Raw genomic sequence first — 26,935 nt, 5'->3', positions numbered from 1 at the left:
TTCCCTGGGAAACTTCCAGATGCCTCAGACCCCTTACCCAGGGCAAGAGGAAGGGGACCTCCCCAGGGATCCCGGGTCCAGACATCAGGTCTTGACCACAGGAAGGTGTAGGGAGGGAGCCCCAGGGCTTAGCCCTCAATCCTAACCTCCCTCAGCAGCCCCTGTGGGGCTAGGGCTGGGGCTGAGGTGGCTTCCCCAACTGTCCCCAGCTCTGCCCTCTTTCCTGAGCAGTCGTGGGCACCGCTGGGGGCTCTCAGGGCCACCTGCCCCAGCGTGGAGCATTGCACATCCTCCAAGTGGTGCCTGGCCTTGGCTCGGAGGGCAGGTGGGCGGGAGGGCTGCCCAAGGGCCTGGCTGCCTGGGGGGTTCCATCCCATGGGCTCCTGCTGCTCAGATGAAGACTTCCAGGGGGCTGCCGGGGGCCTCCAGCCCCTTCCTCCTTCAGAATCTGGAGCTCTGAGGGTCTCCAGGGACAGATGGCCAGAAGGGACCCTGCCAGAGCAGCCCCTCAGGTCATCCCTGCCCTTCCCAACTCAGCTCAGCACATGGAGAAGCAAGGGAGGCTCCGATGGGCCAGGCGGGGCTCCAGGACTGGCTCTGTCCATGGCAGGTGCTGCCAGAGCCCTGGGCAGCGGCCTCCCACCGCGGGCTGGGCAGGCCTTTGAAGGTCTGCAGAGGAGCAGGGCGGTTGGGTGATGCTAGGAGGGGCATGTGCCAGGGCTCTGACACCTTCCAAAACTGAGAAGAGCTGGGAAAGCTGGTGGGATGGGAAGTGAGTTCAACCAGGCCAGGAGGGCCTGGCATGGCCACCCAGGGGCATGGACTTTGCCTGTAGCTGGTGAATGGTTCTTTCCATGGGAGACACGGCCTGGTCGCTCATGGGGAACAGACTAGGGGCAGGGTCATCCTGATGGGGGCCTGGGCTACACAGGGGCAGACTGAGAGGGCAGCCAGGGTGTCTGTGGGACAGGGTGGGGGCAGGCAAACTTGCCTTCTAGGTGTGGACATGGTGTGGGCACCCCTGGGCGGGTGGGCACCCCAGGGCAGCTGGGCCAAGGACAGGCACTGCAGCCAAAAACGCAGTGTGACCCCAGGGAGGGTACACCCCTGCAGAGCTGGGATCCAACATCTGGATATGTCGAACCCAAGGTCCGAGAGGGCATCCTGACCCTCCCCAGCTGTGGACCGGGACGCCCCGTCCTCATCGCCTCAAGGCCTCCAAGGCCAGATAGTTCCTCAGTGTGGGGAGAGCCTTGCTCTTGGGGGCTATAGAGGGCAGGCATCCCCCAGCGTCACCAGAGAGTCCCCCCAGAGCCACAAGGCAGCTCTGTGAAATCCTCGTCCCTGCCCCCAAGGGACAAGGACAAGCTAGTGACTGTCGGCTGGACAGCGGGGTGAGACAGGAGTGCCCCCGAGTGGAGGAATCGCAGTCCAGCCTGGCTGGTAGCCGAAGCGGAGCCTGGACCCCGCCCAGGGTCAGGGGACCTTCTTTGGCCTGAGGCCTCGTGGGAGAGGACAGTCCTGTCCTGGGGGCGTCTGAGAGACCACATCATGGAGGGGTGGTTCTGAGGAATCTGGCCCCGTCCCGGGCAGTCTGAGGGGAGGGGCCACATCATGGGACAGTCTGAGGGGCTGGACCCACTTGTCCAGCTGGAGGGGCTTGGCCTGCCCTGGACCTAGTGTTGGGGGCATGTCCTGAGACCGTCACAGGCTGGCGTCCCTGGCACTCTGTGAGATGCATGGGGGGCTGTCTTGTCCACTCTGCTCCAGCCCCAGCTGAGCCCGCCCAGCCTGGGCCTTCCTGGGGACTCCCGTGTGGGGGCTTCCCAGGCCATACATCCCTGCCTGGGTGCAGGGGACTTCTGTCCCATCCTAGACAGGAAACTCCCCGGTTCCCTTAGTCACCTTGTGAAATGAGAAGCCTACCCCACTGGGGCTCTCAGTTTCATTCTGAAAGGTCAGGCTTGGCTGTGCACCCCATGCAATTCGGGGGGGCAGGGGATGTCCAAGGAGGGGGTCCAGGCTTTGCAGAGCCCAGGAGAACCGCCGCTCTCCAGCTGGAGCGCCTGACAGCCCTGGCACAGGTGCAGCCCTGGCCTCCCAGGATCTGCACCAAGATGCCCCAGGATCATCTGTGCCTTGGCCATGCCTGCTCCAACCCCCCCCTCCCCGCTCCTGGCCCGAGGGATCCAAGGCATTTGAGACAGCTGGGAGGGGGTGTCCAAGGATGAGGCCAAGGAGGAAGGCGGGGGTGCCCCAGCCCAGAGGCTCATGTCCTGCCCTTCTATGGGCATGAGGTGACCAGGAGCAGCACCTAGTCCAGGGCTGGGGGTGGTGCTGACAGGAGGGCCCGTTTTGCAGCCGGGACACAGCTGTTGTGCACCCAGAAGCCTGTCTCCCTGCACACGGCCTGGGCAGGGCATCCTCCCACCTCTCCCTGGGGACAGGCACGGACGTCCCGACCCAGCCCTCAGCCAGCCCCGGCCTCTGCTTAGCCTCCACTCCACTCATGGTACTCGGGGTCCCTTCAGTGGCCCCCCGCACCTGTACCCAAGTGGGATTTGGCAGCAAGAAGTCAGAGATGCAGACCCCTCACACATACCAGACCCACGGCAATGTGACGGCCACCAAGGACACAGACACAGGACAGTGACTGCAGCCACCAACATAGCACAGGAGCTTTGCGTGAAGGCCGGGAGGTGGTCCCTGCACCGCCCCGGGTCGGGTAGACAGGGACCCTCTGCTGTCAGCACCAAGGCAGAGACTGGTAGCAGCCCTGGCTGCAGTTTTGGGGTATGTGAGCGTCACCCTGGGCCTCCTCTCAGGTCCATCCTGTGTGGCTGCGGGCATCACACCCTTTCTGCAACCTGGGCCCCAGCGCCTTCCCTTCCGCACACCAGGCCACAGCCCCCGCTGGCCTGCTCCTAGGCCGGCCTCTATCCCCAGCACCGGATCCCCATCCCCTGACCATTAGCACATCGCCCCTCTGCCCCTCAAAGCCCTACCTGTCCCTGCACCGCACGCCCTGAGCCCTCCCATCTCTTCTGGGACCTGCACCGGGGGCAACTCGGGTTCCCCTGGCGAGGCTCAGCTGTGATGCCTGGATGCCTGCTGGCCGGCAGCTCCCCTCTGCCAGGGAGCCCAGTTACTAGGCCCCTAGCCCTCTCCACCCACCCCAGCACAGGGCTGGATGCCCATTTGTACCACAGAGTACAGCTGCCCGCTAGGAGGCCTTTGGCAGCGGGGTTTTTCTGCCCAGCTCTGGCAGTCCCACACACAACCTCTGCCATGCCCCCTCATGTCCCCACTCCAACCAACACACGGTGCCCGGCACCCAGCATAGGCACCTGCCACAATCCTTGGCCTTGTCCTTTACCGCAGGTCAAGGGCAGCTTTGGGTGCCCTGCCCTGAGGCCTGCTGGGCCGCAAGCCTGGCGGCCTCCAGACCCTCAAGGCAGGATAGCCCCTCTCAGATAGTCCTGTGGGCAGGTGGCCGGGCCCGGGCCAGCTCCACCCATCCCAGAACAGCTGCTCCCCAGCCCCCACCTTGCCTCTTCCCAAGCTAACAGGGCCCACAGTCCCCAGCTCCTCCCTGGCAGTCCAGGACACGTCTTGGGGTCTCCTCCCTTCAGGCATCCACCATGGGCTTAGGATCCCACGCGCCTCCCCCAGTGAGTCCAGGGCACAGAGGCAGGCGGAAGAGACCTCCACCCTTGTTGTGAGAGGGGGGTCCCAGCAAGACTTCCTGCCACCTGTCTGTGGGTCCCCAGTTTCCCCATCGGACATCCAAGTTCTCCCATTGGGGGCCCCAGATTCCCCATCAGGCACCTCAGTTCTCCACCCTGCATGCAGCTCAAGGACTATGAACCCGGGGACATGGCACGGGGCGCCGGGCGTCGCCGCAGACCCTTACCCCAGCAACTCTTCCCGCTCCTCGGCGCCCAGGTCACTCGAAGCCTCCGCCATCAGCCTGTAGTCTGGGCCCCACAGGGTGCTGGCAGATCCCTGGAGTGGGTGTACGTGCTGTGGCTTTCAGTGCTTTCTGGGGCGGCTTCTGAGCCCCCACCCCCAGCCGAGTTTCACTTCCCCCTTCCGGCTGCAGGTTGAGGTTTGGAACCTATCTCGGCTTGGGTCAGGGTGTTGTTTTTTAATCTGTTGCTACAAGAGGAGAGGAAGAAAAAAAAAAAAAAAACCCAAACCACCCCTCAGGAAGCGTTAAGCAAGTTACAGGGGCCTGGGGTGACAGAGATGGGGTGCGAGGGCCAAGATGGCCTCAGGCAGCTCTTCATGGCTCGGGGAGGGGGCCCCATGTTGCCCCTGGTCCCCGCTAGTAGCTCTGGCCATCAGGTCCACCTGTGAGTGGCCGGTTCTCCTGCAGCATCAGGGACAAACATGTCTGTGATCCCATAAGCACCACGTGAGCGTTTTAGCTTCTTTGGGTGAAATCTACCCAGAGGCCGGCTCTCCTACAGGTGCTCATGGAACTTGGTGGAGTCTTTTCTCGAAGCCTGGGGTCATAGCCTTGAGCACATCAAACAGCTGTGGGTCCCAGGTGGCTTTGGGGCCTGTGCCCGGGATGCCCCTGCGTTCTACCCGTTGGGTGCCTTGTTCTGTCTTGGGCTCCCTTGCTGATGCCGAGCTGTCGGGCATCCGCCTCGTCCCCCCGCTGCCCCTTGCTCTCCGTGCTCTGGTCGCTGGAGTTGACCACCGAGTGGTTCGTGTCCCCAGGCTCTAAAGGCAGTGCCTCAGGGACCCTCCCAAGAGGCATAGGCCAGCCCGAGGGGAGGGATGGAGGCTGTTTCCAGCCCTCACTGTCCCCAGCTTCTGGGAGTGACCACGCAGTGGCTCCAGGGTCAGGAGGAGGGATGCATGACTGCAGGAGCCAGACCCCAAAAGCTGAGGCAGGGGAGGGCTTAAGCTGGGCCGGAGTAGGGCAGCCACAGAGGTGGCGAAGGCTTCCCTGCTGGAAACCTCAGCACAGGAGAAGGGGAGAAGGGAGCCCTGGCCAGCGGCTGGGCCTGAGAAATCCAACCAGCAAGGACTTACAGGGGGTCCCAAGGCAAAGAGGGGCTGGAGAGAGGCCAGGGGTTGGGAGGGCCCTGGGCCCAGAGTGTTGACCCATCAGGGTGGGGCCGAACCGGAGGCCGCCTCCTTGGGACGCAGCGAGCCCCCCACCCACCAAACACACCACAAAGACCAGCAGAGGCTTTCAGAGCCCCATGAGTGGAGGCACCAGAGGGATCCGTGGCCCAGATGATGGGCAGGGCTAAAACCAGATCAGGCCCAGCGCCATGGAGATGAACAGGCCATGCCTGTGTCTTCCCCACGCCTCCTCCCTGGGGGTCCCTAAGGGCCCCCAAGTCCCCCTTGCAGAGTGGCACATGGCAGAGCCCTGCGGTTCTCACCATGCGGCCTCCATCCTGAGGCCACCCTGAAACGGCTCCCCTCATGGTGGTAGGGTCTCGCCTCCAGGTTGCGGCCATTCCGCTCACCCACCCGTCCAGGCACTGCATCGGCAGGTGCAATGCCTGTGTCCTCCTGCCCTTGAGGTCCTTCCCTTGGCCTGCAGAAGGGCAGCCCCAGCGTCGTCGCTGGGAGCTTCAGGAACCTTGCCAGGAAGAGGACAGGCAGGTGGAGGCTGGGGTCCACCCCCTCCTGCCCTCTACTGCCCGAAGGCTGGACCGGCTGCCTCACTTTTGGAGCTAGAGCAAAATGAGAGTGCAGAACCCTGTGGTTCAAAAACTGAGAATTTTGGCCGGGCGCGGTGGCTCACACCTGTAATCCCAGCACTTTGGGAGCCCGAGGCAGGTGGATCACTTGAGGTCAGGAGTTTGACACCAGCCTGGCCAACATGGTGAAACCCCAACTCTACTAAAAATATTAAAATTAGCCAGGCGTGGTGGCGGGCGGCTGTAAGCCCAGCTACTCGGGAAGCTGAGGTAGGAGAATCGCTTGAACTTGGGAGGCGGAGTTTGCGGTGAGCCAAGATCATGCCATTGCACTTCAGCCTGGGCGACAGAGCTAGACTCCATCTCAAACAAAACAAAACAAAAACAAAAAAACCCTAAGAATTTCAAGAGGGAGACACAGAGCACAAAACCACACTCAGCCCCAGGTCTACAAAGCCGCTCGGGCGGAGGGGGAGGCCCACAGGCCCTGGAGCTGAAGGCTGGGGTGACGATTGGCCTGCCCCAAGGGCTTGGAGAGTGTGCCCTCCTCCCCTCTGCCTACCCAACCCTGTTGAAGCTGAATCATGCCCCTCACCCACATTCATATGGTGAAGTTCTAACCCTACCCCTAGCCCAACCCCTCAGAGCGTGACCGTGTTTGGAAGCGGAGTTGCTGCAGGTGTCACTAGCTGGATGAGGTCATGGCGGAGGAGGGTGACCGCTCAGCCAGTGTGACTGGTTTCCTCACAAAAAGAGGAAATGTGGGCCAGGCACGGTGGCTCACGCCTGCAATCCCAGCATTTTGGGAGGCCGAGGCGGGCAGATCACGAGCTCAGGAGATCAAGACCATCCTGGCTAACACGGTGAAACCCCATCTCTACTAAAAATACAAAAAAAAAAAAAAAATTAGCCGGGCATGGTGGCATGTGCCTATAGTCTCAGCTACTTGGGAGGCTGAGAAAGGAGAATGGCGTGAACCCGGGAGGCGGAGGTTGCAGTGAGCTGAGATTGTGCCACTGCACTCCAGCCTGGGTAACAGAGCGAGACTCTGTCTCAAAAAAAAAAAAAAAAAAAAAAGAGGAAATGTGGACACGGGACACAGACACCCATGGTGGGGAGCTCCCCATGAGAAGACAGTGGAGATGAGGGTGAGGCATCCACAAGACAGTTGCACCAAGGGAAATGTGGACACGGGACACAGACACCCACGGTGGGGAGTCCCCATGAGAAGACAGTGGAGATGAGGGTGAGGCATCCACAAGACAGTTGCACCAAGGGGCACCGGGACCCCCAGCAGTGGGAGAGGCCTCAGGAGAACCAGTCCTGCCCACCCCAGGATCTCGGACTTCCAGAATGTGGGAGCTCAACGTCACGGCAGCCACAGGGCAGCAGGACAACCCCTCTAGCGACACGTCTCACAAGCAGGCCACGGCGTGGGGGAGCCCTGCCTGTTCTCGAGGAACCCAGGCCGAGGAATAGGCACACTCCAAGATGCTCACGGGACTCTGGGAGGCCTTTCAGCAGATGTGCGCCCTCACCTCCCGAATCGCAGAGGAAAGGGAAGCCAGGGTGCGGGGTGTCCTCCTGCGGCCGTCCAGCCCTCTCTCCTGCCCACATCACCATCGTGGAGAAGGCAGACTCTTGCTCTCTCACTCAGCTCCTCCTCCGCAGACGCCAGGGCCATCTTGCAGCCCATCCACCTTCCTCCCGGTCCCCCAGCCTCTCCTCCCTACACCCTCCACGTTGATGTGCAAATCACTCAACCTTTTCACAAAAAAACAAAAGCAAAGAGCATCCCGGAGGCTGCCCAGCCCATGTGGCCGCCTGCTTCTCACTCCTTCCCTCCCTGGCCAAGCCCCTGCCTCCAGCCCTTCTCTCCACTCAGCCTGGACTGGCAGGTGTGGGCAAGGGAGGAGGTGTCCCCAGCGGGGGCCCAGCCACCCCTCAGGCCGTCCGGGGATTTCTGTGTGTGTGTGTGTGTGTGTGTGTGTGTGTGTGTGTGTGTGTGTGTGTGACAGGGTCTTGCTCTGTCACCCAGGCTGGAGTGCAGCGGTGCAACCAGGGCTTACTGCAGCCTCCACCTCCTCGGCTCAAGTGATCCTCCTGCCTCAGCCTCCCAAGTAACTGGGATCACAGGTACATACCACCACGCCCAGCTAATTAAAAATTTTTTTGTGTGAACAGATGGGGTCTCGCCATGTTTCCCAGGCTGGTCTTGAGCTCCTGGGCTCAAACCATGCTCCTGTCTCAGCCTCCCACAGTGCTGGGAGTACAAGCATGAACCACTGCACCCGGGCAGTGCATGCGTGTTTGAGAATGGTGTGGGCCCTGCTGGGTGGGAGGTTAAACAGGAACAGAGCCTTCCTCTGAAGAGCTGAGTCTACCCAAGAATCAGATGCAGAATCATTTCTTCCCTCAGTGCCTGAAACTCTAAGGGAGGTGTGTGGAGGGCAGACCCCGGTCCCTCCGTTGTCCTGTCTCCAAATCTGGTGCAGGGTCCAGCGAGCAGCACGGGGACCAGCAAGCGGCTGCGTCAGGTGATGAGTTAGTTTGGATTCTGGGATGGAGCGAGCTGAGGGCATCAGATTCCGGGGGATGGAGCCAAGCAGGGAAGCCCTGAGGGGTCAGCCAGGGGGAGCTCTGTGCCAGGCGGGCAGGACACAGGGACACTCCAGGTGCAGAGGCCACAAGGCAGATGTCTGGGAGGTGCAGACCTGGATTTGAGGGGAGAAGCCGGGGGTTGGGACCTGTGTAGCAGGCTGGAGGTGCGTGTAGAAGTCCCAGCCGAGCAGGGAGAGGCCTGGGCAGGAGATGCTGTGTGCTGGCACCATGGGCTGGAAAGGACATCATCCCGCAGCGCCCCTCCCTGGCAAATCACTCTGTGGGCACACGCAGGTGCTGGAGGGGTTTGCTGTGGGGAGCAAAGCTGGGGGCTGTGCCCTCTCCCTGCACGCGAGCTGGGGTCACTCGGCCCCTTTCCTTCCACTGGCCGTGGCCACTGGTGAGCTTGGGAATCTGGCCCAGGAGTGAAGAGAGTGAGGAAGAGAAGCTCTCAACAGGGACAGAGACAGACAGGAAAGGGGCGGGGAAGCCTTCGAGGGTGCCGGGTGGATCGGAGGGATGCCAGGAGAGGGCAGTGACCAGACAGCTGCCCCTAGCAGAGCGGACAGGCCAGGCGGTGGGGAGGCAGTACTAGGGGAGCCCAGGGTTCAGGGCCAGCTGAGAGTGGAAGCAGCTCTCCAGCAGGCGCAAAGAGACACGGGCCAGGTCAGAGAAGATGGGCGTCGGTAGGCACAAAAGGCCTTGGGTCGGAGAGCTTGGCTATTTATTTTGTTTGCTTTTAGTTTTTACTTTATTTTTTATTTTTTTTTAAAGAATTTGTAGAGATAGGGTTTTGCTATGTTGCCCAGGCTGGTCTCAAACTCCTGGCCTCAAGTGATGGTCGTCACTCTGTCACCCAGGCTGGAGTGCATTGGCGTGATCTCGGCTCACTGCAACCTGCGCCTCCTGGGCTCAAGCAATTCTCCTGCCTCAGCCTCCTGAGTAGCTGGGACAACAGAAGCCCACCACCACGCCCGGCTAATTTTGGTATTTTTAGTAGAGATGGAGTTTCACCATGTTGGCCAGGCTGGTCTCGAACTCCCGACCTCAAGCGATCCGCCCACCTTGGTCTTCCCAAATCCTGAGATTACAGGCGTGAGTCATCAGCCTGGCCTTCTTCTTCTTTTTTTCTTTCTTTAAATTCTCAAAGCTTTTATTTTTTGAGATGGAGTCTTGCTCTGCTGCCCAGGATGGAGTGCAGAGGCGTGATCTGGGCTAACTGCAACCTCTGCCTCCCGGGCTCAAGCAGTCCTCTTGCCTCAGCCTAGCTCTGCCTCCCTAGCTGGGACCACAGACATACACCACCACACCCGGTTAATTTTCATATTGTTTTGTAGAGACACTTTGTTGCCCAGGCTGGTCCCGAACTCCTGAGCTCGAGGCTCCCCACTCAGCCTCCCAAAGTGCTGGGATTAAAGAGCCACCACACCTGGCCTTCATTTTTTTTGTCTCTCTCCCTTTGAAAATCTTTAGAGCTTGGTGTTGTCTCCACTATTTGGTGGCGTCAGAGTGACCGGGGCCTTCACTCATGAGAAGCTCAACCTGCAGCGACAGCAGGGCCGGCTGGGACCTGCAGGCAGGGAGCTGATCTGAGAGCCGTGAAGGGCCTCGCTGTGGACATGTGCTCCGGGGGGCACGGGACGCTTCGTGAGAGGGCGGTGACGATTGCTGGGTTCTGCCCCGATGGCCTCTGGTTTGAGGTGGGGGCGCCCAGGTGATTTGGGGTGTGAGTGAAAGATTTTGGGAGCTTGGTGGAGGGGGCGGAGGGGAGGATCAGAAGGAGGAAGCTCGTGGAAACCGTGCCTGGCCCAATGCCGCGCTGATTCTTGGCGGCCTGCTGGAGGGGCAGCCGCGGAGACTGGAGCCTGCCGGGACCCAGGCCTTCCTGATGGCTCGAGGAGGGGACAGGGAGTCAGGAGCAGCTTGGCAAGGAGGGGGAGCAATGGGAGATGACAGGGGGTGGTGAGGAGGTAGGGGTGACTGGGGCCAGGGGAGGGAGAGACCCTGGGGCCAGGCTGTGCTTGTCGAGGGGGCGGAGGTGCTTGCAGGAGGGCAGAAGCAACAAGGGGATCGGGGGGTTTCCAGCGTGGTCACGGCCAGCCCCGCACAACGGGGAACACTGGCTGCCAGAGGACTCCAGTGTACATGGTGGCCCCAGCGTCTTGTAGGGACTGTTAGACAATCCTCATGCAGACCCCTGTCCCCGTCCTGAGGTCCCGTCACAGGTGTATGCCTCGCCCCAGCAGCACTGACACAGCTGCAAATAACTCCAGGTCCCTGACTTCGTGGATTTTCCCTCCCAGAGGAAGAGACGGACAGTGAACAAATGAAAAAACAAGTCCGTGGTCATTCTGGAAAATAACCAGGAGAAGTCACAGAGATGGCTGGGGGACTCACGGAGGGCTTCACGGAGGAGGTGACCATGCTGGAACTGAAGGGTGTGAAGGAGATGGCCACAGGGAGAGTGGGGAGAAGCTTCCAGGCCTGGGGCAGAGGCAGGCTTGGTGGTCCTGGTGTGATATTCAGCAGCTGGGTGGTCCAGGGCGCCGAGCCAGGCCTTGCTGGGGCTGGGGGAGAGTCGGGCTGACTCTGGGGGGCACATAGGAGAGGAGTTTAGGGAGGCAGGAGGTGCCAGCTGGGTCCCTGCCTACCTGGTGGTCCAGTGAGGCAGGCACTCTCATCTCCATGTTCATTGTACATCTGGGTAAACCAAGGCTGGGAAGCCCACTGGGGTGGAGTGGGGGCTGAGCCACAGAGGCAGCTCTAACCCTGGGCTCCAGGGCTGTCTGGGGAGAGCCGGAGCCGGAGGAGTGGGGGTGGTGAGGCCCTGGCAAGCGCCGGACTCAGCTTTCCAAGGATGGCTGGAGCCAGGCACCGGCCTGCAAAGGTGGGTCTGGGCCCAGGCACAGCCGGTGCCAGGGGAACAAAAAGGACACAGGGCTGCACAGGTCAGGGGTGAGGTGCAGCTGGAGAGAGAGGGTGAAGCCCAGCCCTGATCCGGGGGCCCCTCGGTGGAGGCCCAGGGAACCCCTGAGGACCACACAGGGGGTCTAGCAGGTGGACATTCAGGGGGGAACTCTGTGTCCCCCTCTGGGACCCCACTCCTGGCTTCCCCTTGATCGAGTGTGTGAGGGGGTGAAGGTCAGGGGGAAGCCCCCTCTGAGTCCAGCCCTGCGGAGAGAATGAAGCCCCGTGACCTGCCTCATCCTAGCTCCACCCAGTGCCCAGCATGGCCAGGGCACCGGGCCTCCCTCCTGCAGTCCCTGAAGGGCAACTTTCCAGCCTTGGATCCCTGGCCCTAACCCTAACCAAGGTGTCCCCGGGGGCCTGGCACCCAGCCCCGCCCTCGGCCCTCAGCCAGGGGCACACACGCAGTCCTCAGCCTCCTCCACCACCCCGAAGTCCCCCACACCCTCTGGGGCACCTTTCTGCCCACACCTGAGCCCTGTGAGGTCCTCTCTGTTAACTTGTGGTATTTTTCATGTCATCTGTTTTTGTTGTCACTTACGAATTGTATTGCTTTAACGTTTAAAGAAAAGTTTAGCTTTGGGGGAAGTCATTTCAAACCCACAGAGAAGTTTCAAGAATAAGAATTTGACAAGGTGCCTCTGTACCCCCCTCACCCAGGGCACATGTCCACTTTGCCATTCGACCCCTGCCTCTCCGCCTCTCAGCCTCTCTGTTTCTCTGAGCCTCTGTCTCTCTCTGCCTCTGTCCGTGTCTCTCTGCCTCTGTGTCTTTGTCTCTCTGCTTCTCTGTCTCTGCCTCTGTCTGTGTCTCTCTGCCTCTGTGTCTTTGTCTCTCTGCTTCTCTGTCTCTGCCTCTGCCTCTCTGCCTCTGTGCCTCTGTGTCTGTCTTTATGTCTCTTGTCTCTCTGTCTCTGTCTCTCTCTCTGCCTCTGTCTCTGTCTCTCTGCCTCTCTGCCTCTGTGTCTCTGTGTCCCTCTGTCTCTTGCCCTCTCTCTGCCTCTTTGTCTCTCTGTCTTTGTGTTTCTCTCTGTCTATGTGTTTCTGTGTCTCTCCATCTCTCTGTCTTTCTGTCTCTGTGTGTCTCTCTGTCTCTGTCTCTGTGTCCCTCTGTCTGTCTCTGTCTCCATGGCTCTCTGTGTCTCTGTCTCTGTGTCTCTCTGTCTCTGTCTCTCTGTCTCTGTGTGTCTCTCTGTCTCTGTTTGTCTCTGTCTCTGTCTCTCTGCCTCTGTCTCTCTGTCTCTCTGTCTCCCTCCTTTCCTCCTAAAGATTTTAAGTTCTGTTTCCTTGGAATGCAGATGTTGTTTTGTGTAACTATGAACTTGAGCACGTTTACCGCGGACACTGCTTGTTATCTTGTCTGCCGGTCTGTGTCCTGATGGCCGCTCCCATCAGCGGGGGCACAGGGCAAGCCCTCTGCGTCACCACGGCCTCCTAGCAGAAAGGACATGTCAGGCTCTTCCTGCACGTTTCCTGCCCCACCCTGCAGTCAACCTCTCTTCTGAGGAGCCCTGGGTCCTTCAGGGGAGGACGGTTTTAGGGAGCAGAGCCTGGGGCCCGGTTTGCTCCTGGACACTGGGGTGTCTGCGTGTCAGTGGCTCAGCGGCAGAGCAGGAAACACCCGCGTGTGCAGAAGCACCCACGTCTGCCTCCCCCGAGGAACCCCTGCCTTCTGTCTCCAGCAGCCGCAACTTCCAGGGGTGCCCCGTGCACTTCCTCCCACCCCTCCCTCCTTGGCCCGCTGTGCCCAGTCTTCCCCAACCCCTTCCTGGCCACAGCCCAGCACGGGTTACCTGGGACTTCAGAGGCCATGTCCTCCCCGACCTCCAGAGCCACGCACAGGGCTGCCCACAACCCCTGCCCTGGGCCTGTCCCCCTCCTCTTCCGGGACTCCCCTGGGGCTCACGGTGCCTGCCCCGGCTGCCCTGGCTGTCCCTACCCTCCCCCTCGTCTCCTCTCGCCCTGGCCTTAGGCACCTCTGCCCATCGGCTCACCACCCAGGACACCCACATCCACATCTCCAGCCCAGCCCCTGCTCCAGCTGCCTGGGCCAGCTCTCCCCTCGGAATTTCCACAGGGCCCCCAAACCCAGCAGCCCCAAAGTGAGTGCCTCACCTCCTCCCAAAGCCACTTTCTCACGGCTCCTGCCCTGGAGAACAGTCTCTGCCCACCCGTGCCCCCAGCAGGTGCCTGCCTTCCTCATGTCCCTCAGCCAACAAGTCCTGGGGACCCGGCCCCTTCCACGTCTCCATTCCTCACCCCCCGACCCGGCGGTGACTTCCGCTGTGCTCCACCCTGCTGAGGTCTTTCTAGAATGCAGAGCTGGGGGACAGCCCCATGGGGCACTGGCTGCAGGCCTCACTTCCAGCAGGGACACCAGAATCACCCGAGAGGGACGGAGCCGGGCTCAGAGGGGCGCCGGTTTGATATTTGCTGGTTTGCTTTCCGCAGGCCTCTCACTTACTCCTTCATTTACTCATTCACTCATCTATTGGAAATTTAACAAACACCCGTGCATCTGCTATCCAGCCCAAGAATTAAAACATCCCCCAAACCTGCATCAGCGTAGGGGTCCTGTCTCCATTCTGCCCCTGCTCTGCCCCCACCCCACCCACCCCAGAGGGTCACTCTTTGGAATTTCGTGTTTGTGTTCAACATTTCCCTGCTTTGAAATAAAAAAGATAATTTTCCCACACAGTGTGTCTGCCCCGGCCGAGTTGAATCTTGTGGTTGGGAGCCAGGTGTGATGCTCCTGCCCCAACTCCTCTGCCACACCCCTCTGACGCCCTGTGGGATTGGGTCCGGCCCCCTTTCCCAGAGGGCACAGGCTCCGGAAAGCTGCCGTGTCCCCTGCAAGGGGTCCATGGCCAGGCCCCACCGCCGCCTGTCCCTCGCTCTGCCTGTTGCCTGCCTGGCTCTGCATGGGATGTGCTCCAGCCTGCAGCACCCTCTGCCTCCACACTTGTCCTCCCTCAGGTCTCAGCTGAGGCTTGGGCTTGTGCAGCGTCCCCCTCACAGGCCAGGTCTCGGGCCTCACTTCTGTGCCTCACGGCCTCCTACACCCTGGGCCGTGCCTGGTCCCATCATTCTGGCATGGGGTGCCATGCACCTCTGCCACAGCTGCACCCACCAGGCAGTGCCCCCCTTGGCCCCAAGCTGCCCTGCTCCGTGCCTTCCCCTACAGAAGGCTAAAGGAGAAGGCCCGGGTGGGGGGTTCGGACTGGCGTGGGGCTCCAGCTACAGAAAAGGTCAGAGCTGAATGCCAGGGCTGTAGGGTGCCCGGGAAGCAGGGGACTGCACACAGCCAAGGCCGTCCCGGGAGCCCACTGACGTCAGTCCCTCAAGGCAGCCCGAGGCGGAACTGCTGCTGCACGTCCACCTCCGGCAGATCAATCGATGGGACCTCCCGGGGGCAAGGGCACAGCGCGGGCTGGCAGCCTCCCCAGCGCGGATCTGAGCACAGGGACCTTGGCGTGCCTGCTGTCAGCCTTCAAAGAGCAGGGCTGATAACGCGGCCTTGCTGTCACCGGCCTTGTCAGAACCTGTCAGCTGCCTTGTCCTTGGTGGCCAGATGGGGCTGGGTCTTGGGGCTGAGTGGAAACGAGACTTGGGAGCCACACTGGGGCCAGGTCAGGGCCAGGCCCAGCCCCTGCCTGATGGGCACAGGTCTCTTGGTCTCCTGGCATGGTGAGGAGTGACACAGCCTGCCTTTCAGGGTGGCAGTAAGGACCAGAGACCAGGCTGGCCAGCCCCCAGCACCATGCTGGTCCCCAGCCCGGAGACTGCCAATTTGGCCTGGTCATGGCCCACCGTGCAGGCTCGCCCCTCCACGCTCCCCATGCCCAGCCTCAGTGCTCAGGGCAGGGGGCAGATAGGAAAAGCAGGGAGGCCCCGGGGCTGGGGGTCTGCCCCAAAGTGATGTGGGAGGGGGATGAGCAGGAGGATCTGGGGGTGGGCACGCGTGGACAGCAGCCTGGGGTCTAATGTGGCCCTTGGCTTCCTGCCTCAGATGAGCTCCCTGAGGAGGGGCAGCTTGGGAGGCATAGGGGGCTGCCCCCAGCACTGCGGGGGCCACACGTGTGTCACATGTGTGGGTCTCTCTGGAGCCCCGGGAGGGCCTTTGGATGGCTGTGCAAATGCGAGACCCACTTATCTCAGGAACTCCCACCCAGACCTGGCTCGGCCCTGCAGCCTCCATCCCCAGCCCTGCATGTTGGATGTGCCCAGGCCAAGCCCCAGGAACGCCTGGGGCACTATCAGGGCCCTCACCAAACAGCCCCGTGCAGCCTGGGGTGGATTCCCCTGTAGGGGCCTTCCCAGGCTCACCTCCTTGCTGGAAGCAGCTTCCCTCCCAACCTGAAATCCCAGGCCCCGTGTGGCCTCCTCCCAGGGCTTTCCCCGCTGGCCACTGACCACACTGCAGGCCACCGATGCGGGGGCCCAGAGCATGGCCCAAGAGGCTGGGGAGAGCCAGACCAGACCAGCCATGGGGATTCAAATCCTTTATTGACGGTGGTGGTGAGGCCAGCCCTCCCTGGCAGGCTCTGGGTGCATCTCCCTAGTATGTTCTGCTGGGAGCCGGGCACCGGGGCAGGCATAGGGGCAGCGAGTGGCCTAGGACTCGGACTCAAACATCTTCTTCCGGCCCTCCATGCCAGACTTCTCCTCGATGTTCTTCCTCCAGTCACCCACGCCTCGCAGGTCCCGCTCCTGTGGAGGAGAGGGCAGGGGAGAGCTCAGGCTCACCCACTTATGCACGCACCCTGGTCCACACCACCTCCAGCCTCAGTTTACCCTCTGCATTGGGCAGTGGAGTGTCCCCTGCATAGCACCCTGGAGGGGCAGTGGTACAGGGCCCCCAGCAGGGCAGGTGTGGGAGGTGCTCCCCAGGCAGAGCAGGTGTGGGAGGTGCTCCCCGGGCAGAGCAGGTGTGGGAGGTGCTCCCCCGGCAGGGTAGGTGTGGTGGTGCTCCCCAGGGACAGGGCAGGTGTGGGAGGTGCTCCCCCGGCAGGGTAGGTGTGGTGGTGCTCCCCAGGGACAGGGCAGGTGTGGGTGTTGGGGACCCCGGCAGGGCAGGTGTGGTGGTGCTCCCCAGGGACAGGGCAGGTGTGGGAGGTGCTCCCCCGGCAGGGTAGGTGTGGTGGTGCTCCCCAGGGACAGGGCAGGTGTGGGTGTTGGGGACCCCGGCAGGGCAGGTGTGGTGGTGCTCCCCAGGCAGAGCAGGTGTGGGAGGTGCTCCCCCGGCAGGGTAGGTGTGGTGGTGCTCCCCAGGGACAGGGCAGGTGTGGGAGGTGCTCCCCCGGCAGGGTAGGTGTGGTGGTGCTCCCCAGGGACAGGGCAGGTGTGGGTGTTGGGGACCCCGGCAGGGCAGGTGTGGTGGTGCTCCCCCCGTGGCACGCACCTTCTCTGTGTCCTCCTTCTTGACCTGCTTCAGGTTGGCCCTCAGGTCCATGCACACCTTGTGCTTTGAGCCCAGCAGGGCCTTGAGCATGGCGTCGGCCGACATGCGCACCCTCCGCAGTGGGGGCCGCTTGAACTTGCCCCGCAGATCAAATAGCTTCTGGTTCATGTCCTCCAGCTGTGGGCAGGGGAGCCGGGTGGGAGCCCGAGGTCCCGGTGGTCTCGGCCTCCCCGGCCCGCCCCGCCTGCCCGCTGGGCCACCGCCTACCCGCCTGCCGCCGGCCCGCCGCCACCACTCACCTCCTTGCTGGTCTTCTGCACCCTCACCTCCATGTCGTACTTCTCCTCTTCAGCCGCGTCGATCTTGGCGTGCAGCTGTTTGCAGAGCTCCTAGGGGTGGGTGTGGGGGCGGGCGGCCGTCCTGACACTTGGCAGCCACGGTCACCTGCCCCTGCCCTGACCACCCCACTGGCCCTCTTGACAAGTGGGGAAACTGAGTTAGCAGGCAGGCCTGCTGCTGGGGAGGCGAGGTGGCCGGGGAGGGGCTGGTACCTGCACTTCAGACATGGAGCCCGGGATATGCAGCGGCGGGCAGTGCTCCGACAGGTAGTTCTGCTTCTCCGCCTCACGTCGGCTCTTCTCCTTCTCCTGCTCTGTGGCCGCTATCTGCAGCATCACGCTCTGCGGTGGGGCAGACGGTGAGGGGCTGCAGCCAGCTCCCCTGCAGACCCACCTGGGCCACCCCCCCGGAAGACCACACCTACCTTCAGGTGCTGCCTGCGGGCCGTGATGGCCCTGTTCCGCTTCTGCAGGGCGAGGGACAGGGGGTTGAGTCAGGGCCTCCAGGCCTGGAGCACCCCCACCCCTTTCCACGGTCCCTGGCCAGGTCAGGGGCTCTGGCTCCGGGACCAGCAGAGCCTGGGGGCTCCTGAGGCCATGATGGGCAGGCTGGGCCTCCCTGGCCCCAGACCTTGCACTGGGACATGGTGCTGTGTGGTGTGTGACACTTTGCCAGGTGGCACAGGATGCTGGGAGGCCAGAGGCTGGGGGAGAGGAGTCCGGGCCACAGGGCCAGTTGGGGGCAGGTTGGCCGGTGAGGTGGGGGCGGGAAGTGCAGGAATCAGAAAGAAGAAGTGATTCTCCTGTGACCAGGCCACAGCCACACTTCCCCTGCCCCAGAAGGCTCGGGGCAGCCACTTCCTCTCTTTCAGCAGCGTCTTGGTGGGTGGGTGGGGCACTTTTGCCAGCGGGGAGGGCTGGGCCATCTTCCCTGGGCCTTAGGGCCTTGAGGCTGTGACCTATGACCTATGCTGAGTTGGGGGGGCCCCCTCCTCGTCATGTTTTGAGCCCCCAGCAACTACTTACCTCCTCACTGTCCAGGGAGGGAGCACGCAGGCAGGACGGGGAGAGAAGACAGAGGTTAGGGCCATGGCTGGCGGGGTCGGAGTGTGTGATGGGGTGGACAGGGCAGGAGGTGGGCAGGGTCACTGTATGGGGGTACAGGGGTACCACTTACTCTCCCATCCTGAGGTCCTGAGCTTGGAGCCTGTGGGGAGAGGAAGACAGAGGTGTTGGCCAGGCCCTTGCCACCGTGATGCCTGTGCCCATCAGGTAGGTGGTGAGGGGTTCAGGGCTCCTGATGACAGCCCCCTCCCGCCCACCCCCTACTCTCACCTCCTCCCCCTACTCTCACCTCCTTCAAGGACAATGTCTTGGAATTCCCCAGGGTGAGAAGTAAGAGGAGAAAGTGTTCCCAAAATGTCCCAGGCATAGCCTGAGGAGCTGCAGCTGTCCCCGAGGGAGGGTGGGATGGGCCAGCGCAGATGGCCGCCTGAGTGACGCTGTTATTTTTAACCCTCTCTCTTTGGCTTTGGGCCTAAGTGCATGGAAGAAATCCCTCCTCAGTTTGGCCTGGGGGCTCAGGTTCTGGGGTTTCTTGACCCCTAAACTCTCCTTCCAGGGTCCCCAGAGGTGAAGCCTGGTGGTCAGGGACTGCCTAATACCTGCCTCTCGCTACAGCTGCCTCCCCAAAGCCTCTCCTTCTCACTGCCGGATCCGTGCAGGCCCCAAAGGGGGCTGCTGGCGGCATCCCCCAGGCCCCCAGACCCCCGCCCCAGGAAGTCCTCCCTCAAACTAGCTCGAGCCACGCCCTGTCCCCCGGCCTCGGCGGGCCGGGCTGGGCCTCACCTAGAATCTGGGCAGCAGGGCTGGGAGCGAGGTCAGGCCGGCAGTGGTGAGTTGGGCTGGTGGGCCCAGGGGGAGGGGTATAAATGGCCTCCCCCAGGCTGGGCCCCTGCTCAGAAAGGGCATAGAGTCCTCCTCAGACCAATGGGGGCGCGGAGAGCCACAGAGACCTCCCCACCTGTCCGGCCGCCTGGCCTGGCCGCGTGCTGCCGCCCAGTCCAAGAAGTCTTGGTGGGGGGTGCCGTGGCTGGGCTACTCTATTTAGGGCTCGGTGACGTGCTGGAGATGCCTCTGTCGTTCTCGTAAGGAGCCTGAGGACAGTGTGTCTGGCTTTGCCTGTGGCCTCAGCGGGGCACACAGCTCGGGTCAGCTGAGGGGTCGCTGCCAGTATCCACACCTCGCCTCAGCCCATCTCACCCGAGGTCAGCGTCCAGTCCACCAACATGGCTGCTTGCTGGCGACAGCCACAGCCTCTCCCTGCGGGGCCAGCTCCCCGGCTCAGCCCCTGCAATGGGTTTCCCACTTCAGCCCAGGCCTGACCCCCTTCTGCAAGCCTGGCTTCTGGGGTGAGGCCTGGACCTCCAGATGTGGCCTTCTGGGCCCTGCCACAGCGGCCGAGGGCTGGGGGCTGCCCCCTCCCTGCGTGATGCTATCTTCCTGCCTGGGGAGCAGGACCGGGAGTGAGGGGCATGCCGCACGTGCCTCTGGGCCCCTCCCGCCTGCCCAGAACGCCCTGCTGCAGTCCCCTCGCCGGGCGACTTGGAACACATCCTTCAACCTAAGGAGAATGGCACCACCTGCATTGGGAGCCTCTCAGACCCGTGGGGGCTTGGGGCCCTCCTGGCTGCCCAGGCAGGCCTGGCATTGCCCTTTTCACCCAGGCCCGAGGCCATCGCCCCCCCAGCCCCCAGGTCCCCACCCTGCAGAGGCCCCCTGGACCGTGACTTGGCACCCTCTCGGAGTGGGGGCTCTTGGCCCCAGCCCTGCCGGCTTCGCAGCCCCGTGGGGAGGATCAGAGGAGACAGCAGCGTGGAGGCCCCAGCCGCTAAGGCAGCCCAGATGTGTGGGGACTGGGAGGGGCATCCGGCCAGGACTGAGCCCCTAAAGGCCCCAGCGGCTTCCGAAGGCATCTGCTGCCCCCTGCTGCTCATGCAGGGAAGGCCCTGCAGCACAGGTCTCTGAGGTGTTGGGGGGTCCTCCCTCCACGCTCACCAGCCCCCAAACACCATTGCCCACTCTGTCCCTACAGGGCTGGCTCTAGCCCGCCCCATCCCATGTGGTCCCGACTCTCTGGCCCCCACCTCCCCGGTCTTCCCAGGCGGCCCGGAGAGGGGAGATCTCTGCTCCCGGGGAGGTTCCCCACCCCTACCCGAGGGTCAAGCAGGGACCGGTCAGAGGCCTCAGGGCCTGGCTGAGTCTGGAGAGGAGCCCCTCCCCCGTCCTTGTCAGGGGACCCTGGTGAGTGGGCCCGGGCCCTATTTCTGCATCCCCTCCAGGCTCCAGCCGGACACACAGTGGCAGGAGAAGGCGTTTATTGCAGTGGTCCTGCAGGGCGGCCTGGGCAAGTGCCTGGGCTCAGCGGGGAAAGAGAGGCACGTGGTGCATTCAGGAGTGGGGCAAGGGCAGGCGCAGGCGAAGGCGGGGCTGCAGGGCCAGCATGCGGTCCACCTCCCTGGCTGGCCGCAGGGGGTGCCACTGGGCGACGGGCCGCCGGGCGTGGGCCAGCATGTCTGCCCAGTGCTGCAGGGGCTGCCCCGAGGCCCGGGCACCCAGGTGCACCTTGCCTACGGGCTCAGTTTGGAGCGGCAGGCTGCGGTCCCAGACGGCCAGCACCAGGTCCACATTCTGTGCAGAGACAGGCCAGAGGTTGGGGTTGGGGGAGAAAGACCACAGTCGTCGTGGTCCGGCACTGGGTCTCGCTCTGCCCCTGCCTCCCGGTGGCCCACCTGGACCTGGCTGAAGGGCACCAGGAAGGTGAAGGCCTCATTGAAGTAGGGGGCCGCCGTGCCCTTTTTGGTGGCTGTCTTTCTCTTCTTCCACTTCCTCTGGTTCAGCATGAGCTGGACCTTCACGTAGGGCTCTGGGAGGGCAAGGTTGCCGAAGGGGCATCCCAGGGCTCGGGGCTGAGCACGGGCCCCCCCTCTGCACAACAGCATGGGCAGGTGTGACCCTCACCTGCCAGTCCTGGACGCAGGCCTCGAGCCTCCAGCACCACCACGGTCAGCCGGCCTGAGCTGGGCACGTACCGGAGAGAGAAGCACAGCTCCCCGACCTGCTCGGGCTGTGGGCAGCAAGAGGGGCTTCAGCCCGGGAGGGCGATTCTGGCCGAGTTGGGGTTCAGGCCCCCGCAGCTGCTGCCCATCAGGCCTGTCTTTCCAATGGCCCATAGGGCAGGGCCCCTGCCAGCTCTGCCTTGGGCTGTGGCCTGGTGACCAGCACCTCACCTCAGTGGCAGCCGGCGGGCCCAGCGGGTACCAGTGCTCCAGAACATGCTGCAGATCCACGGTGCCCAGTGGCAGGCGGAGCTCACCCAGGGGCTCATGCCCCGAGAAGCGCTTGAAGTTGAAAAGCTGCACCTGCAGGGTGGCCCCTGGCAGTTCCGCCTGCGGGATCTGAGGCAGCGGCGTGAGCCAGGCCCTGCTGCCCTAGCTCAGGCCCACCCAGCTGCCCAGGCCCACCCAGCCCAGGCCCATCCAGCCGTCCAGGCCCACCCAGCCGACCATCCCTGACTCACGTGGAAGCAGCAGGTCTCGTCAAACACGGGGCAGAGCGTGCCTCGGTGCACTTTTGTCTCATGTCTGTGTCCGGCCCGGGTGGAGACGCTGACCCGGGCATAGGGGTCCACGGTGCCCCCAGGCCTCAGGTCGGCTGCCTGCCTCAGGCCCACCCTGATCTGGGAGCCAGGGGGGTGGGCTCAGCCAAGGGCCCCTGCCCTGTCAGCTCCCCACCACCCAGGGCACGGGGTCTGCCCTTCCCCCGTCACCCTTTCCGGAAACTCGCAGAACCGCTGGTCCTGCACAGCAGGGCTCTTCACCTCCTGGCTTCCAAAGTCGTACTCCAGGGAGAGCTGCAGGCGCCCCCATTGCTGAGCACCCCCCGGGCTGGACTCCAGGCCATCCACATCAGGTTGCACCTGGAGTGAGTTGGGACAAGGGGCAGGTGGTGCTGACATCATGCCCCATCAGAGCCCTGGGCTCCCGGGCAGCACTTGCATGACACGGGTCAAGACCCCGCGCCTCCAGGCCAGGCCACCCGACAGGCACAAATCGTCGGCTTCGCTCTGTGAGACCGGCCAAACCCACCCCAAACGTGGCATCTGGGGTACCCCCTGCCTTCCTCAAGAACCCGCTGTGGCTCCCTCGGGCCCATGGGGCAGCCCCTGTTGCATGGCCTCCTTCTCACCTCTGTTCACCCACTTTCCCTGCCAGGAAGGTCCTCACTGACCCGCCTCTGTGGGGGTTAAACCATCCCTGGGGCTGAACTCGCCTCGCTGTCCTGGGCTCTGGAGACTGGATTTCGAGCCCTCTCTGGACTGAGTGAGCAAGGAGCCGCTCCTCACCAGGTGGGTGGTGGTGGTGCCACGGGCACTGCCCAGACCCACGGCCTCCTTGTCCCTGGGCTTCTTCCTGTGGTGGCGGCAGCAGCAGCAGGCAGCACAGAGGAGGCAGGAGACGAGGAGGATGCCCGCGGCAAGGGCGCCGGCAATGAGAGCCCAGCGGGGCCCTGGGGTAGAGGCCAGGCTGAGCGCATCTGTGGACAGCTGCAGCCCCCACTTGGCTGGGTTATCCCCACACCCCTCTTGGGAATCCCACAACTCACAGGGGGTCCCGGCGACAAGGTCTGGAATAAGCCCAGGTATAGCTGTGGTGCCAGCTGGGGCCGGGGCACTGGGAGAGTCTGGTGGGTGCCCCATCTTTCTACGCTGCTGGTTTGGAAGAAGCGGCCCAGGAGGCTGGGTCAGCTGGGAGGGTGGCCCCTCCGGCCCCTGCCCGCTACTCCATCTGCCTGGCAGCAGCCAGCGCTGGGTCTGCCTGGGCAAGGAGGCAGCACGGGGTGGCCAGGGGCGAGGGTTCTGTGCAGCAGGAAGCTGAAGGGAGGGAGGCTCTGGACCCTGGCCAAAGCTCCAGCTTAGCTGCCCAGGCCCAGCCTCCCAGCCACCTCCCAGCAGCCCCCAGCCCCAGCCAAGCAGGCAGGGCCTGGGCAGCCTAGTCCCTGCCTTCACCGGACCTCAGAGCACCCTTGCCCCCACTGTAGCATGCCTCCTCCACCAGGGAGCCCTGTCCCTCCCTGCTTCTCTCTCCTGGGCCCTGGACCCTGGGCCCTGCCTGGGGGTCCCATCTCATCCCTGGGGGTCTCATCTCTGCGGTCCCATCACTTCCTTGCCTCTACCCCAGGACGCACCACAGCTGGGGCCCACCGTGGTTTGCCAGCCATACAGGTGGAGCATGTTCACTGCAGCCCCCAGGAACTTGGAAGCCCAGAGGGGTCTGCAGGGTCATGGCGGGAGGAGCAGGGCTGGCTGTCGGCGGAGCTCACTGAGCAGGCCTGGGCTAAAGGTGCATTCCTGGCAGGGGCTCAGGGCCGCAGCGCCTGAGGATGAAGGTGAGGTGGTGGCAGGTAGGGGCAGGGTGCAGCTGGGAGCGGCCAGAACATTCCACACACACTGACTCAGCCGCTGCCTGGACTCGTCCACCTGCCTGCCTGGCCACCCTTCGGCATGTGGGTGGGAAGGAGGGTGGGGCGGGCGCAGCTGCTGGCCCCTGTACCCGCCTGCCTAGGGCCTGGGGAGGGAGCACACCTGGCTGGGCTGGCTCCTGTCACCTACAGGCAGGGGAACCAGGGTGCTACATGGGGCCTACGGTGACCCCAGGCCCAGGGTGACTCCCCAGCTCAGCTCTTCCCTGACTCCACCCACTCCAGAGAGCAGCAGCCAGCCAGGAGACTCTGTTCCTCCACATCGGCGCCTCCTCTGCTTTGCCCACAAGAGCCTGGGACCCCTCTTGCCATGTCCAAGTCAGCCTGGCCTCAGGGGCCCAGCCCAGGCCATCCCTTCGGGAATAAGCAGCTGTTGAGGCCAGATACCCTCACCTCTGCAGCCCCCCGGTCTGGGGCAGAGCAAGGAGACAGACAGAAAGGGACCCTGCCATGACTCCAGACACACACACACACACACACACACACACACACACGCACGCGCACACAGCATCACTGCCCCACTCCCTGGCAGGCTGGGAGAGGCAGCTGCACTCCCAGAACGGACCCAAACCCCCGGTGTTCAGAGGAGGGGGCTGCAGCTCAAGGAGGGGAGGGAGGGTCCAGGTTCCAGCCCCACACGCATGTTGTCCCTGTGAGGTCAGCAGGCCAGGTGTTTTACAGACGAGTGGACCGAGGCTGGGAGCTCTAGTTTTGTGGCTCTGGAGGCCGGCATGGCCTGGGAAGCCCAGCCTGTCCCCAGAACACAGGGGCCAGCACAATGGAGGGATTATAGGTACAAAAAGGAGATGCGGAGGTCAGGGCCAGCTTTCCAGGCTGCACCCTGTGCGCAGGGCCCCATGCTCAGAGGGGTCCCTGCTTGGTTTAATGCGTGCTGGGGCCATCTTGAAATTCTTAATTTTGGAACAAGACGCTGCACATTTTCATTCTGCACTGGGCCTCACAAATGACGGAGCTTGTCGTGTTCGGGGGACCCCTTGGGTGAGTCCCCTGCAGATGCAGTGTGGGTGTGCAGCGAAGCTCACGGGCCTCGGCAGCCCCTCAGCTCCTGGGGGACACTCCCAGGTGGGTCGGGCGTCCCACACGTGGCTGGCGGAGCGCCCCTACTGGTGGCTGATGGAATGGGCTGGGTCCACAGGGTCCCTGGAGCGGGACTGTGCCGGCCAGATTCAAACAGGCCACTGCCTCCTCCCTACGTGGAGTTTCAAGGCAACTTCTCTTTTTGAAATGTCAGAGCCTGTATACATGCTGAGATTAAAGTAGCTTCACTCCAGATTTTTATGGTTGAGATTCTGGATAAGTTGCCAATACAGAATCTCCATCTGTGAGTGCGGGCATGTGTGCGTGTGCGTGTGCGTGTGCGTGCGCCCCTCCCCTGTGCCCCCGCTTTGCTGGCGTCCCCCCTCCTTTACTCTAAGAACAGTCAGGGCCGGGCGGAGAGAGCTCCCCTGCAGTGATTTGCCGCGGCCGGCCAGCAGCACTCCTGGGCCAGCCTGGTGACCTTGTCCCCAGAGGAGCACAGGGGCCACCCAGAAGCTGCTCCGGAGAACCCCAGGACCCTGGGGGCGCTGACTGCCGATGCTGGGGGTCCCAAAGCCTGGGGAGGTGCGGGGTCCCTCCGGACCGCCGGGACCCCAGGGAGGTGCAGGTGCAGCGGGCGCATGGCCACCAGGTGGCGCCGTCCGCCCCTCGGGACCCGGCCTCCCTCATGGCTCCCGGGGACAGTGCCCTGGAGACCCTTGGGCGCTGGGGGCTCTCGGGTCTCCCCTCCCAGATCTGGGAATCCCCCGCCCTCCCTGCCTGAGCCTCCCGGGGCTGCTCTCCCCGTTGTCTAGCTTTGGCTGTCTGTCTCCTGTAGCCCTGCTGGGAAAACCTTCTCTGGGAGTTCACGCCATGTTTTCCCAGGAAAGGGAGACGGTCCTTCCTCCCTGGCTCCCCCCTGGCCACCGCTCCAGGAGGCTCCTTAAGGCTCTGGAAACCGGCTCCTCTCTCCCCACGAAGGCGGCTGCTCTGCTCCTGCAGCTGCCAAGCTGCTTAGAAGGCCCCTCCGCATCCCCATCCGACTCACCCTCCAAGGCCAGTGTGAGCCCACCTCTTCCAGGGAACCCTCCCTGGTCACCCCAGGACCCCCAGACCTGCCATGACGTTTTGTGCTGAATTCCACCACGTTAGGGCCCCCAGCCCCCACCAGGCAGAACGGGGGTGAGCCCCCTCCTTTAGACTTCATGTTAGCCCAAGGCGGGCACCATTTCAGGCTTGCTAATGCTTCCCTCCATGGTGAGTCTACACGGAATGGTTTCTGCTTCCGTGGGAACACCTTTCCGTGAGCCCTTCCTCTGGAAAAGCAACGTTTCCCCGAGTGCTGGGGCTGGCAGCCCCCCAGGTGTAAATGCTCTCACCTGACGCCCACCACTTCCTGTGGCCGGCCAGCCACCAGGCCTTCCTCTCAGACACCCAAAGGCGGGTCCAGCTCTCGGACAGCACTGCCTCTGGTGACGGGGAACTCTCTCCTGGGGTAGGAGGGGGTGCGGGGGGCAGGGCTGCAGGAGCCCCACCTTGTGGCCGGAACTGCTGGCCCGTGAGAGCTGGGCAACTCCCTTCGGGAGGAAGGTCTCCCCGAGTCGCAGAGGCTGAGCATCTGGGCTCCAGCCTATTTCCAAGGGTCCCTTGGGGCTGGGGGCACCCTGAGCCCTACCTAGCTTTGCAGGAGGGGGCGATGGGCCCGTCAGGCTGGCCTTGGTGAGAGGCAGCAGGAGGTGGCCTGGCTGAACCTGGTTTGAGCAGGTTCTGCGCGACGGGGAGGGGTCCTGAGGTGCAGGGCCGCCTGGCTCGGAAGAGGGCATCCTCAGGTGCTGTGGGCTGCGGGGAAGCAAGTGTGAGGAGGGTAGGGGCCGGGCGGGGGCTGCCCTGGGCAGTGTGGGGCAGGGGACTCAGAGAGCCAGGTGGGCCGGCTTGGCTCTGCCGCTGCCTCTGCTTCCAGCCCCAGGCACCTTCGGGCCATTCCCCTCTGTGCCTTTGTCTCCTGCTGGGCTGACCCAATCCCTTGAGTTCTTGGTTTCCTAATGAGTGATCCTCTTATCAGCTGGCCCCTGGGCGAGTGGCTGGAAGTCCTTACTCTGGTCTAACCTCAGTGCCTCTTGCTTTAGTTGGACCCCCGAGCAGAGCCTATAGCCTAAGCTCCCCTCCCTCTGCTCTGCCAGTTAGTCTGGTCACTCTAGTCAAATCCGTGACTTGGGCCTACCGTGGAGCAGCCATCCCAGGTCAGGGCGTTCCCTCAGAGCCCTTATCTGCTGGTGGTTAATGCTTAACGGGAAAACCTGTCCCAGCGGGGCCGGCCCCGTGGGGCTGGTCAGGCAGCAAGTGTGGAGGACATAGCCCAGGCTCCGAGGATGCTTTCGGGCC

At 63.2% G+C, this 26,935-nt stretch overlaps 3 protein-coding genes across 5 annotated transcripts in view; all 3 read right to left on the bottom strand.

Annotated features, from left to right (window-relative positions):
- The window catches only part of LSP1 (lymphocyte specific protein 1), a 41,679-nt gene extending 35,891 nt beyond the window's left edge, over window positions 1-5,788 (bottom strand). Inside the window, exon 1 of one of the 3 annotated variants that reach the window (XM_063783708.1) lies at window positions 3,914-5,788. In XM_063783708.1, the coding sequence (XP_063639778.1) occupies window positions 3,914-3,966 (53 nt within the window). In that variant the 5' untranslated portion in view covers window positions 3,967-5,788. The remainder of the gene's footprint in view (window positions 1-3,913) is intronic. The other 2 variants (XM_063783711.1, XM_063783709.1) reach the window with 2 other exon arrangements.
- A 9,935-nt stretch (window positions 5,789-15,723) lies between these two features.
- TNNI2 (troponin I2, fast skeletal type) lies at window positions 15,724-19,878 on the bottom strand. The gene is made up of 6 exons (XM_024346900.3): window positions 18,824-19,878; window positions 17,401-18,182; window positions 17,189-17,317; window positions 16,937-17,026; window positions 16,638-16,814; window positions 15,724-15,946 (listed from the first exon to the last, which is right to left on the bottom strand). Exons 3-6 carry the CDS (start codon window positions 17,309-17,311, stop codon window positions 15,851-15,853), a joined length of 486 nt encoding a protein of 161 aa, XP_024202668.2. The 5' UTR covers window positions 17,312-17,317; window positions 17,401-18,182; window positions 18,824-19,878; the 3' UTR covers window positions 15,724-15,850.
- A 325-nt stretch (window positions 19,879-20,203) lies between these two features.
- Window positions 20,204-26,010, bottom strand: SYT8 (synaptotagmin 8). The gene is made up of 9 exons (XM_009459679.4): window positions 25,933-26,010; window positions 22,640-22,745; window positions 22,380-22,543; window positions 21,855-21,953; window positions 21,555-21,713; window positions 21,265-21,432; window positions 20,996-21,101; window positions 20,767-20,900; window positions 20,204-20,665 (listed from the first exon to the last, which is right to left on the bottom strand). Exons 2-9 carry the CDS (start codon window positions 22,731-22,733, stop codon window positions 20,426-20,428), a joined length of 1,164 nt encoding a protein of 387 aa, XP_009457954.3. The 5' UTR covers window positions 22,734-22,745; window positions 25,933-26,010; the 3' UTR covers window positions 20,204-20,425.
- Window positions 26,011-26,935: the final 925 nt, after the last annotated feature.

This window comes from Pan troglodytes, chromosome 9 (assembly GCF_028858775.2).
Source record: "Pan troglodytes isolate AG18354 chromosome 9, NHGRI_mPanTro3-v2.0_pri, whole genome shotgun sequence".
Classification (NCBI taxonomy): Eukaryota; Metazoa; Chordata; class Mammalia; order Primates; family Hominidae; genus Pan; species Pan troglodytes.
The sequence above is the reverse complement of the archived record's forward strand: the minus strand, read 5'-3'. Positions and strand labels throughout refer to the sequence as shown.